The 13,491-nt window shown below is 38.5% G+C and overlaps 1 protein-coding gene across 1 annotated transcript; it reads right to left on the reverse strand.

The window, feature by feature from the left end:
• Positions 1-8: 8 nt before the first annotated feature.
• On the reverse strand, positions 9-13,280 carry slbp (stem-loop histone mRNA binding protein). The gene is made up of 8 exons (XM_079891925.1): positions 13,125-13,280; positions 12,298-12,411; positions 11,469-11,573; positions 11,245-11,307; positions 7,061-7,210; positions 6,833-6,973; positions 4,346-4,457; positions 9-2,351 (listed from the first exon to the last, which is right to left on the reverse strand). The coding sequence occupies exons 1-8, from the start codon at positions 13,178-13,180 to the stop codon at positions 2,292-2,294; spliced, it is 801 nt and encodes a 266-aa protein (XP_079748051.1). The 5' UTR covers positions 13,181-13,280; the 3' UTR covers positions 9-2,291.
• Between the last annotated feature and the right edge of the window lie 211 nt (positions 13,281-13,491).

The raw sequence follows: 13,491 nt of genomic DNA on the forward strand, positions 1-13,491 counted from the left end.
GCAAGGAGAGTGTACACTACTGTAGACAGAAGAGAATGCGTGGGATTGAGACAGAAGCGGATGGCGCTAAACTGGAGCACTGAAGAGAAAGCATTTATATAAAGTCTTTGGTTTCAGGGGGTTTAAAAGTGTGGTTGAAGAGGCTACGGGTCCGTGGAAATGTTTAGAGAGAAACCGTGTAAATTCAAATAAATTTGAATTCGAATTGTATCGAATCTTTTTTTAAGACCTTTTTTCTTTCTTTCTTATTTTTATTTTTTTGTATTAAATGCTTGAAAGAACAGTAACAACAACCAAGATGTGATTTCTGTGTGGCTAAACTTCCTATTAAGCTGTCTAAATTTCATGAGCAGGTCCTCCTGTAGCCTATTGGAAAATTATTTATAAACACAACTTCACTCCACATAGTAGTCCTATATGGAATAATAGATGTATTTTGGTTAAAGGAAAATCTTTATTTCACTGTGAGTGGGTGGGGAGGGGTGTCTGGTCTATTTTACATTTGATGGATTCAAGTGGGAATTTTTTTAATTACAATGTATTCACTAATACATTTAATGTGAAGTGTACAAAGAAACAATTTTCAATCGTTATTAAGGCAATTCCACAGGCAATGGGGAACTTGGTTAGAGGCATGTTGCCTTATGAGGTTGTTGAAGCGCGGATGCCGGCACTTTATATAGGTGAACTGAACTTTAAGGAGAGAACATGTGCAAATAAAATTTTAAGGGGAGCCCTTACCTCTGAACTGTTCCCTTTACCATTATAAAGAAAAAAATATACTTAAAGATTATTCTAAAGAAATTATAAGGATAATAAGAACCAGATACCTCACTCTTCCTATCCCACCAAAAGCTAAAGCAACTAATTTTAAAATATTAAATGATATTTATCCCTGTAATGTGTTTCTGAAACAAAGGTTTAATATTGATAAGAATAATTGTACTTTTTGTGAGTTGGAGATGGAGACTTTACAGCATTTGTTTTTTGATTGTAATTATATAAAATCCTTTTGGGATTCGGTTCATAAGTGGTTATTTGAAAAGGACTCCCAAGCACCAGTGTTAGGATTTTATGAGATTAGATTTGGGATTATATTGAAGGATAAAAAAAAGAGACTTGATGTATAACAGTTTAATTATTTTAGCCAAGCAGTTTATACATAAGTGTAGATTTATGAAGGTAAGACTTTAAAAACTAAGGTTTTTGGGTTTTTTGAAGGAGTTAAAAAAAACCTTCACAACTTTATACAACTCTGTATAAAAAAAGCTTTGAAAGATATAAAAACAAGACAAGCCTTGGAGGTTTTCAAACTTACACACATTTTGATAACTGATTAGACCTCTGGGTTATTTTATTTTTATTTATTTATTTATTGTATGTTTTTTTTTTTTGTTTGATTTGGCATTTATGTATTTGAATTGTTTTGATATTGGAGGCACATATTGTTAACATTAATTTGTAAGCCTGATTTTGATTGGTTAATAAAAAAAATAAAAGAACACTAACAACTGTCATCGATTGAAATGTGTCTTAAGATGTGGTTTTACAGCTTGAATCTTCGCTGAGAGGAGAGGGTAACCCTTGTCCTGTGGCTCCCTCTGGTAGACAACATTAATATCACAGCTCTCAGTTGAAATGGCTGATAGTTTAGAATTCGCTATTTGCCTCTCGAACATCATAATTTATGAAACTATAAAGCGTGTTTTGCTCCGAATGACTTATTCTCAGATGTTTTTGAGGAGTTTGGACTTGTGAGCATCTTGTGCCTCAAGCATGACTGTCCTGGAAATATGAACACATTCTCCTTATTACAGCGAGACAAATAACTCACAAATATTATTTGCTCATTCCAGTTTAATATTTATTTTCAAAAGGTTCTTAATAAAATAGAAATTAACAAATCAGAAAAATGAAATTCTTTAAAAAAAAAAACACATTTAAAATCACAAACTACTTAACATTGGAAAATTTGCTGTGAGTTTCAACAAACTGATAAATACAAGAGACGGTTCACTGAGCGCTGGATCACCACCACAGAGAGCCAAACAACTCCAACATTTACACATTTACATTTTCTTTTCAAAGACCCAAAAAAGGAAAAAGGTGGAAAGAACGACGAATCCGGTGACGATGACGAAACCTCCTCTTCAAGAAGCTGTCGAACCCTGTGGCATCACGAACACAGCAGAAGCTGAAGCATTCGACAGTAATCCTCAAGCGAACAGTGAGACGAACAGTGCATTAAAACGGTTCAGATGCTCGGGATCTCTCTCACGGAGACTCGGATCTCAGGACATCTCCGCATCCTCCATCTTCATCATCTTCTTAGGGGTTCCTGTGAGCGAGTCCTGCAGGACAAGAGCACATGCTTAGAAAATATTCAAAACCTCAAATTAAAACTGGTAATGACGCGTCTCTCGAGTACTCATGCCTCTCACATGGCCATTTTTTGTTTAACGATCGCATTATAGATGCATTATAACGACAGAAGGAAAATAAATTACCTTTTTTTTTTAGTGACACTTTGACCTTTTCTAGCTTGAGGTCATGATCACACAACACAATCAACCAAATGCCACATTTTGCAATCCTGCGTAACTCACATTTAACTGGAAAAAATTGCATTGGTGTGATAAAGAAACAAATGCATGAATGAGAAAAAATAAACAAGCTCTCTCCGTTTAGTTCTCATGTACGACTATTGTCCAACTAGTGTCATACATCATAGGGTTCCTACACATTTTCCAGACTTTTCCAGACTCAAATTTTCAGTAGATTTGTCCGACCATATTTAACCATAAATAGTTCATACAGCATGAATGTAAAGAAGCAAAATTACATAAAATTACATATCTTGTTTTCAGAAAAAAAAAAAAAATAATTAAGTGAGTAAAATTAAATCAAAATAAAGTGAGTTTATGCTTAAAACAAGCAAAATTATCTGCCAATGGGGTAGGAAAAATAATCTTGTTTTCCATTTGATTTAATATTATTTTTCTTACCCCATTGGCAGATAATTTTGCTTGTTTTAAGCATAAACTCACTTAATTTTGATTTTTTTTTTCAGACAACAAGATATAATTTGCCATTTTACTTATCTAATAAATACTTCTTGATTTATATATATATATATATATATTTTTTTTTTTTTTTTTTTGGACTGGAAACAAGACAAATACTAAGAAAAGCATTTTTTTGCAGTATAGTAAATATCTGTATTGTTATTTTGTGTTTTTTTCCATTGGTTTTCTCAAAGTGAAAACATGCACTTGCATGATATGACACATTTAATTTTAGAAATTCTTAATTTTACATTTTAGAAAACAATAAGGTCAATAGTCTGTAAACACATATTTTTCCATACTTATCCAGACCTGGAAATTACTCGACTCAAATTCCATACTTTTCCAAACTGCGTGGGAACCATAGACTGTAAAAAAAGATGGACGACGCCCCTTCGCTCTCTTCCATTGATGAGAACTGAAGCCGCCAGTGTCCCGATATGGCGCTGACATATTGGGACTTGAGTCTGCGCAGTCGTGAGCAGGAAGTAAAGCCGCGAAATCAACGGCCCGCCCTCACTCTCGCAGGGAGAGTGGATTCTGCACACTTTTTTAAAAATTGATTGCAGTACGACAAGAGGCTTGTTAAAATAAAGTAAATACAATCTCCTCAGTCCTCCGAAGATCCCGAAAAAAATGTCCGTTGGTGCTTCAGTGACTACTTCGCTCAGAGAACCTGTCAATCATGACGTTACACCACCGCATCACGTAACTAACTAAAAACCAACTTATTTTTGAAACAGACACTTGAACTTGCATAACACGGGGAGGCGGGGCTTATGATCTATACTAGGACCAGTCACCGGGGGGCGATCGAAACGTTTTGGCTTCACTTTTCAGGGCTTGTGCGGCACGCTTGGTGGGAACCCATGAAAGTTTGTTTCCGCCACAGAATAAAACATTTTTAAAAGATAACTGCAACTTTATCATCTCACAATTCGGACTCAAGTTTATATCTCACAACACGCAACTGCGTCTTCATATCATGCAATTCTGACTTTATATCTCCCAGTTGCTATAAAGTCAGAATTGCAAGTTTAATATGTCTCACAATTCTGACTTTATATCCCGATATATAAACTAGCAATTACGCCTTTTATTTATTTTTCTGTGGCGGAGACAAGCTTCCATAGGAACCCTGTTAATGTCATATGCCATAATATAATGAGGTTTTCACCAAATCCTGGAAATTACCACCATTTTTAAATCACACCAAAGTGTATTCCTGGTGTGTGTGACGTGATGTACTTCAGTGTTGGGAACTGGCCTGGGAACCTTACCTCCGTCAGAGACAGTGACGCTGCGTTGGCTGATGCACACTGGGAGTCAGGATCCGCAGAACACTCCACATCCAACTCAAAGTCCATGATTTCCCCCAAGTCAATCTCCTCTCTGACACAGAAACAACACTGAGTAAACGAGCACTGGAAACTCTCAAACATTGTGTTGCTATATTAGAACTATATAATATGAGTAAATCACTCGCATACGCGACTAAACGTCTATCATTAGACATTGGCTAATAAACTCTCAGATTTTACTCGCCAGTGTGTGTGTTTGAGGATAAGTATAAGTTTAGCATGGATATATTTTCACATAGAGAGAGAGAGAGAGAGAGAGAGAGAGAGAGAGAGAGAGAGAGAGAGAAGCCACGCCATTACCCTTTAAATTGCGCAAATTGAAATAGTGAATTGAAAATACGCTCAATGGAAACACGTCAATTTCGCAAAAAACGCCCATTTATCGCAAATAAGTTTTTACGCTCGCATGAGGAGGTTTTTCAGGCAGTTCGAAAAATATTTAGCAAAACTGCAAAGGAAACAGTTTTTGCGCATTTACAGTCACCTGACGTAGAAGACGCGGTGTGTTTGGACAGAATACGAGACAGTTCTGTATTAAATTCATAAAAGACAAAAGAATTACAGAAATACTGGATTCTAAACCTCAAAGAAATGCCACAATCAAGACCTGGAAGCAGATCTGAGGGAGAAACACCTCATGCCGTTTACAGTATAAGGGTCTTTCCTTGCCATTAATGCTTGGATAACACGCCTACGTCTCTTTCCGTTAATAATAATAATAATAATAATAATAATAATAATAATGTCTAGTGCAGTGGCTGTGATATATATAAACCTATCAACGTCCGTTGGCATAATTTTTGGAATTACTTATCGCAAGATGAAAATAATTACATTTTAGTCGCATAATATCAGTTAATGGAAACGCTGTCATTTCGCAATTGTTTAATCGATATTTAGAAGAAAGAGAGAGAGAGACACAGAGACAGAGAGTGTCTTACATACCATGCATAATTGACGCGCTACATGTAAACTATATTATTTGTTGTTTTTGCCTTTGGAAAATGTTTGTATGTTCATTTGGAATTATTCAGCTTTTAAGAACAAGCAGAAGATATGCCGTTTCATTAGTGGGCGGAGCTAATGCGCAAAAGGCAAAATCTCATTGGCTGGACTGAGCTCATCCCTGTTATTATTTCAGCAAATCAGTTCGAGCAAACGCTGACAACATGATTAATATTCATGAACCCAGCAGCTCCTCAATCCTCAGAGCACCATCACCAGTCCTAAGTTCAGTTAAAATGACTAATGACTAAACCTGTTTTAGAGACATTGCACTGGCTGCCTGTTGAATATCGTGTTGATTTTAAAATTCTTATGTTGACCTACAAGGCGTTAAATGGACTCGCTCCGCAATATCTTTCTGACCTCTTAGTACCGTACTTTCCTTCACGTAATCTTCGCTCAGCTGACGCTGGCCTTTTAGTTGTCCCGGTAACGCGCCTAAAAACAATGGGTGATAGGGCGTTTTCTTCAGTCGCCCCAAAGTTATGGAATTCCCTGCCCTCCCAGATTAGAAGTGCTCCATCTTTGAAATTATTTAAGTCATCCCTTAAAACGTATTATTTCAAAGAAGCATTTGGGTGAAACGTGATTGCTGTGGTTCTCCATGTGTTTTTTTTTTTTTTTATTTTACGTTTTGTTTACTGATTTTAACTTGTCTTTTAGGTTTATAACATTGTTTGTATGCATGTTTTGTAATAGTTGTATACTATGCTGATTTTTCTACCGTGGTTTTATTGACTATGTAAAGCGCTCTGAGAATTGACTTTTAAAAGCGCTATACAAAATAAAGTTATTATTATTATTATTATTATTATTATAATAATGTCCTAGCCAGTGGCGGTTCTACTGCTCGCGGTGTGTGTAGAGGGCTGTAATGAAACCGAGCAACTAAAATCCGTATATGTGCATGACATCACATATTCTGCGCTGTGACTATTTTGCGGATACACACATTGTGATATCGACGCTAGAACGTTATATCGTTCTGCCCTAATCATGACTGCAGTCTTCCCAGAGATGGAGAAAAATCAGACTCCAGTTAGTGAACGTGTCCCGAAAAACGTTGGTACTCAAACGCTTCCCTCCACGTTTTCTGGTGCGCATCGCTCATTTTTACCACACATGCGCGCCCCTGTATATAGTATATCAGTCTGGCGAGTTAACTAAAAAAAAAGTCCTAGCCAATGGCGATTCTATTGCTCATGGTGTGTAGAGGGCTGTAACAGTGTGTGTGGAGGGTTGTAGCGGTGTGTGTGGAGGGTTGTAGCGGTGTGTGTGTGGAGAGTTGTAACGGTGTGTGTGGAGGGTTGTAGCGGTGTGTGTGGAGGGTTGTAGCGGTGTGTGTGTGGAGAGTTGTAACGGTGTGTGTGTGTGGAGGGTTGTAGCGGTGTGTGATCTCACATCTGCTGCAGGTCTCCAGCGGGGGGGTCCCAGGCGTGCAGCTTGACCCGCCACAGCTTGATCTGCTGGTCCCACGAGCGCCGGCTGTACTTCTTAAACTTGTTTGGAGTCTTCGGATGAACGCCTTGCTCTCTCATAGCCCTAAAATCATAAAAATAATCTTCAACACTTTGACAACAAGACCATGCGAGAGGTCATAGCAGATCACTACAGCATGAGGTCACGCACTTGGGCACTTCTTTGATGTATCGGTCATACGCCAGAGTGTTCTTCCCGTAGTTGATCTGCTTCTGGCGGCGCACGAGTACGGTCTCGTCCGTCTCGAAGTCGCCTTTACCCGGAGAATCCTTTGAGTCTCGAGAGTCTCTGGAGTCTGAACTGGGGGAACAAGAAAAGCTCGGGTTACGACTCAATCCAGGACAAGGTACACCTGAAGTACACCGCCGATCAAACGCTTGGGGGCGGTTAGGGCTGTAGTCAACCAAAGAAATGCTTAGTCGACCAAAGTCCTGTCCTGCACAATGATTAGTCAACTAAAAAAAAAAAAAAAAAAAAAAGAAGACGCGATGTTTTGCATTTTGATGGAACATTTATTAAACAATTGTCATAGAGCATTTATAAAACAACAACGAAAAAACTTTTTTTTTTATTGACACCTGGGATCCCCCGCGAAACGGTTCTCATCCGCGCTTGAATAAGGCCGGCAACACACTGCCTGCTGGCGTGAGAGTCTCAGCTGCATGGCGTGTCTGTTTTTATTTCGGCTCCCATGTTAACAGGTTGGAGTTTGCACACTGCCTGCGTGAGACACTCGCAGAAAACGCGTGCATGCTCGAAATAGAACCGACACCTAAGTGTTCCAGCAACGGGAGCGTTTTCTGGCTAGAGCTTTTTCTTTAGGCCTATTTAAATTTCGTTTTTCTTTATTTAAATTTCGTTTTTCTTTATTTAAATTTCGTTTTTCTTTATTTAAATTTAGTTTTTCTTTATTTAAATTTAATTTTTTCTGTATTTAAATTTCGTTTTTTTCTTTATTAAAATTTCGTTTTTCTTTATTTAAATCTACCCTTTACTGTGTCAGTAATTTGTTAATCAGAAAAATATTAGATTACCTTAAAAGTATTGCTTAAGTTAACAGACTGTGTCCGTTTTATATCACTAGTGCAGTGTCCGTTCTCGGAGAATAAGCCCTGCTCGCGTGAGGTGCGCCGCTTCCCGCTCGCGCTGTTCTGTAGTTTACTATTAATTCTGAACGCGTCGCGTCTCGCGTGTCTGTCTGTGAATATTGCACCAAATGCGACACTGCACTCCCTTGTGAAGTCGATTGGATGAACGGTTCTCGAAATAATCAAAATGCAAACGGACAGACAGACACATAGAGAATACTACCTATATTCCTTACTGAGCGCGCAGCAGCAGTGCAGCCAGCCACAGGTGCGGTTCCCGAGTGTTCTACGTGGTGCGCTAAACTGTGGCGCTGTTACAAAATAGCCTAAATTAAAGCATTTAAAGTTGGGGATAAAACATAGGCTAATTATATTTAGAATACAGTAATACATAACTGCTTATAAAAGGAATAAATATCAAGGAGTAAATCAATGAAAATTTCTTTATTGGTGAAAAAAATAAAATTATTATGCGACTGGATCGACCAATGAGAATGTCAGTCGACCAAGACAGCATCGACCGATTAGTCGACTAAACGACTAAAGTTGACAGCCCTAGGGTCAGTAAGATCCTTAATGTTTTTAAAAGAAGTCTCTATTCTATTAAAAATACAAAAACAGTAATATTGTGAAATATTATTCTAATGTAAATCTGCCGTTTTCTATGTGAATATCTAGTAAAGTGTAATTTAATCCTGTGATCAAAGCTGAATGTTCAGCATCATTACTCCAGTCTTCAGTGTCACATGATCCTTCACAAATCACTCTAATATGATGATTTGATGCTCAAGAAACATTTCTCATTATTATTAATAATGTTGAAAACAGTTATTACATTTTATTTCAGGATTCTTTGATGAAAAGAAAGTTCAAAAGAACAGCATTTATCTGGAATAGAAAGCTTTTGTTTTTTGTTTTACTTCAAGCAAACTGGTGTGACGTCACTTCAATCAAACTCAGGCCAAGAAGTTGGTTTTGTGTTTGAAACCGCTTGCCAAAGTCAACTTTCCAGAAAAGTTCGCTGTCTGCTAAACCCCTTCCAGCTCCCATTGGATCGTATGGTGATGATGTAATATGTGGGTGTGGCTCTATTAGAAAATTTTGTAAAGAGACACCGTATTTCATGTTTAATACTGTAAAGCTGCTTGATTATAAGCAATATGTTGTATAAAGTGCGATATAACTACACATGATGTGACTGGAGAGCTGAATTGGCTCTACGCATGATCGTTTCCGCGTTTCGTCTCAGCCCAGTTACATCCGGTGCTGCGTTGCAAGCCGTTTATGAATTCGGTGGAGATAATGGCAAATTACACTCGCTGTTTACAAGAACGTCCAGCGGTTAGCGTGAATGATGTTAACACTATTGAGAGGCAGTTAGCTGTCACACCTAAGAGTAAGAAAGAGAAGGGCTTTAAATTATATAATTTGAGCAACATCGACAACTTTGAGGTTGAGTATTCGCTCATGCGAAATCCGACTAGTGAATCGGTTTCTAAAATCATCCTCTCCGTTTCTGAGAAAATTAATTTTATGAAAGTTTTGCCGCTAGTAGGGCTGGGCGATATATCGATATATTTTTTAAACGCGATATGGAATTAGACCATATATCGATATAGTTCAAATTTGCGCTGTGATGCTTGCTCCGCGCCTCCGCCCCTCCTTTTCCACTCTGCGTGTGTTTAGAGCATGTTATGTTATGAGAGGCGAATCATGACTACTTCAGAAAACCCAGCACAATAGGAACTACCAGGCAGTGACATAAGTGTACACTGAAATAAAGTCTTTCACCTCAGAAAAGCGGACTTTCTTGTCCTGTCAGCCGTTATCCTGTTCTCGTAACGCACACTCTTCAATTGCACGCGCAAATGCAGCGACGCGCGCTGTATCGCCTCACTGTATATAAAGTGCAAAAGAAACTACGAGCATGCAACGCCGTTACGTTGTAAATTACACGAAATAAAAGTAATGCAGGGATGATTTTCATTCTATTCACCAGGAGCAGTTTCCAAGTTTCATTAATAGTTATTGTTAGTATTGTGTATTCACCATGGTAACTGTCGTTTCCATATTAACCCCAAAATGCCACTTTATTTTACTTTGTGTTTATATTTTTAAATGACTGTAGAGGCTCATACCACATTGTACTAACAAAAACTTTGGAACTGCTATTTAATAGCTTTAGCATAGGCCTAATGTTTATTTATTAGTACTAGTCTTTACTATTAGTCATATTCTTACAATTCATGTTAAGTAAAGGGTAAAGTAAAGTGTGTGTGTTAACAAATTTTGTGTAAACATGTGCTATAATTTGCCTATATATAGCCTATATATATATGTATGTATAAGCAAATTATAACATGTTTACACAAAATTTGTTTATATATATTCAATGTAAACTTTGATAATCATAATTAATAAATCGCAATTACAATTCCAAGGGAATAATCGGCAATTATGATTTTTGTCATAATCGTGAAGCCCTGGTGAAGAAACCTGTTTATTATTTATTCATTTGATTTTGCAAATGTTCACTGAAAGAGCCAGTTTCAATAAAACTACTTGTGACATGTCATATTTGGCTTTGACTTTGACTGAACATTTGCTCTCACTTTGCGGAAAAAATATCGGGATATATATCGTATATCGATATTTAGCCTAAATATATCGGGATATGACTTTTGGTCCATATCGCCCAGCCCTAGCCGCTAGTACACTTCGCTATAGAGCGCGCTACGCGGAAGTAAAGACGTTAGCTGAGATTCTACCGGAAATACGTCAGCAGCGTTCGTGCATAGAGCCTATTGCAGAGCTTACGCCTCAAAGAGGGCGGAGTCTAAGAGCCACACCCACATATTACATCATCACCAATGGGAGCAAACTTTTCTGGACAGTTCACTTTAGCAAGCGGTTTTGAACTCCCGAAACAAACTTCGCTATGGCCTGAACTTTGCATGAAATGACGTCACATGATTTCGTTCTTAGGTTTTGCTTAAAGTATATCAGAGCTTTACGTAAAGAAATAAAAAACTGCCCCCCAAAAAAACCTGCCATTGTTCACCAAACCAGCCCAAACTCACAGCACCGTTGGAGCCGATGTTCCTGCATTAAGATGATCTACACAGTCGTAGTGTTTACGCTCTTCAGAGGAATCAACAGAGGATTCGCAGCAGAGAGGATCTTAACATGGGAAAGTTGCACCAGCTTTTTGGAGACGTAAACACTGAACATGTTACAATCACAAACCTTCCAGATGAGAGTTTTCTGTCTCTCTGAGGAACATCCACTGCGAGAATCCTCCTCCTGTATCTGGAAAACAGAAATCACCAATTAACGGCGCATCAATGCAGTCACTTACGCCTGTACATTCATATTAACAAATCAAATGTATATTCAGCCAAGAAAACTGGTCCTGCATGTAATATAAATCTGTTTTGATTGAAAAGCATGAATGAAGCGAGGCAACGGACCGATGCATATCGCGCCGGACGTCTGAGCGCATCTCCTCGGCCTCGACCTCGTCGCCCCAGTTCTTCACCCTCGACACCGGACCATCGCTCTCCGGGGTCGTGAAACTGCACACAAACATCACATCACGTCAGACACGCTTAGTGACGACAAACTAAAGGGATAGTTCACCCAAAAATGAACATTAGCCCATGATTTACTCACCCTCAAGTCATCCTAGGAGTATATGACCTTCTTTCAGACGAACACAATCTGAGTTATACTGAAAAATATCCTGGCTCTTCCAAGCTTTATAATAGCAAGATCAAAAGTCATAAAATTAGCAGAGGTCAGAGGTCACTCCTCCGCCGGAACTGTACTCATGTACGGTCGTTACCGGAAGCCAGTAGTTATAGTTTATAAAGTTATAAATATGGATATTTTTCTTACAAAAAAGCATGGCTTCGCTCCAGAAGGCCTTTATTAGAGTCGCATGGATTACTTTTATGATGATGGATTCACTTTTTTGGGCTTCAAAATTGAAGGTACCATTTTCTCCCATTATAAAGCTTGGAAGAGCCAGGATATTGTTTAACATAACTCTAATTGTATTCGTCTGAAAGAAGAAAGTCATAATATACACCTAAGACGACTTGAGAGTGAGTAAATCATGGGATAATGTTCATTTTTGGGTGAACTATCCATTTAACTGTGAACTATATATATATAATTAGAAAGAAGAAGTTAGAATTGATGCATCTGATATACTGAACAAAATGTCGAAGTAAAGTTGGTTCTGTTGAGAAAGCAGTGTTTTATGCACAGGATATTGGGATCAGAGACTGAACGCACCTCTCGGGTCTGCGTGAACATCTCTGATCTCTGCCCAGATCTTCTTCAGCTTTCCTCAGACTCCCATCTGCTCCGCGCTTCCTACACTGGGACCATCGGGAAGAGCCTTTGTTCCTTCAATCCAGACAAAAGACATGAACAGAAGCATTACAAAAAGAATGATTTTTACACATTATCTGAACATTGCACATGCATTAAAATATGAGCAGTTTATGTATTTATTTAGTGAATAAATAATTAAAAAAAAAAACATTAATCATTATACACACTTGGCCACAAAATCTGCCGTGCTGTAAATATCTCTTTGCACCAATAAGCAACTTTTTAACCTAAAACACGCTAATATTACTGTTTAAGTTTGCCTTTGTTTTCAAGGCGCCACAAAATAATCTGCTGTCAACACACACTGCTCACTACAACAGAAATATAGCGACTGAATAAAACAGGCACACGGAGAGAGGTATTAATGTTTAATCATGTAGTTTTCGTGAATGCGGTGATAAAATCTTAATGTTCTCATGGCGCCAAATGCTCATTTACACCCCAAACGAAGGCGGGAGAACTTCACACCTCGTCCACTAACTTTAGCTGCAGAAATGCGTCCATTATTAAAAGAGTTAGGGATGCATGTGGAAAAAAAGGGAATAAGTTAAAAGGAGTGCAAAAACGTATGCTTTAATGACCCACAATAGACTAAATGTTGCACACCGGAAGACAATAGCTTAACGTTACTTAGTGTCTGGCTATGCTAGCAAGCCGTGCAGCTGTAAAGTCATAAACCATGAAAAGTGAAAACGACCACAGACATCAAGTTTTGAACTTCTTACCTGTTTTCGTCAGGTTTGCAGTCGTTTTCGTAGCTGTATCTTTGCTGTTCGGACATTTCTGCAAGAGGAGATTATAAACCGCGCGCACGAACAGCAGCCGGGTTTGGATTAAACCGCGCCAACGTCCCGCAGTGTACGTCAACATTCAGGTCACGTGACGCTTGAGGGGCGGCGCTAGTGACGTGTCTCACACATGGACACGCCCACATCCGTCGATCTTCAGATCATCGGGACTGTTTGTTTCTCTCAGGCTATGGTGTGTAGATCACATCAGGAGTTGAGCGCGTAAAATGACGCAAGTGCTCTGTTTTTCCGCTTTAGAAAGCTCTGGCGGGAATCCAAACAGACAAAGCCCACAAAGGACTGT

This window comes from Squalius cephalus, assembly GCF_949319135.1.
Source record: "Squalius cephalus genome assembly, chromosome: 14".
In the NCBI taxonomy this organism is placed as follows: Eukaryota; Metazoa; Chordata; class Actinopteri; order Cypriniformes; family Leuciscidae; genus Squalius; species Squalius cephalus.

What these genes read in the sequence shown, in the direction of transcription:
- slbp (XM_079891925.1), bottom strand. Translation starts at nt 13,180, where the DNA reads ATGTCCGAACAGCAAAGATACAGCTACGAAAACGACTGCAAACCTGAC. An exon ending in GTCCGGCGCGATATGCATCG is followed by an intron (nt 11,308 to 11,468) that starts GTCCGTTGCCTC and finishes TCTGTTTTCCAG; the next exon opens with ATACAGGAGGAGGATTCTCG. An exon ending in CGTCACTGTCTCTGACGGAG is followed by an intron (nt 2,352 to 4,345) that starts GTAAGGTTCCCA and finishes CTTGTCCTGCAG; the next exon opens with GACTCGCTCACAGGAACCCC.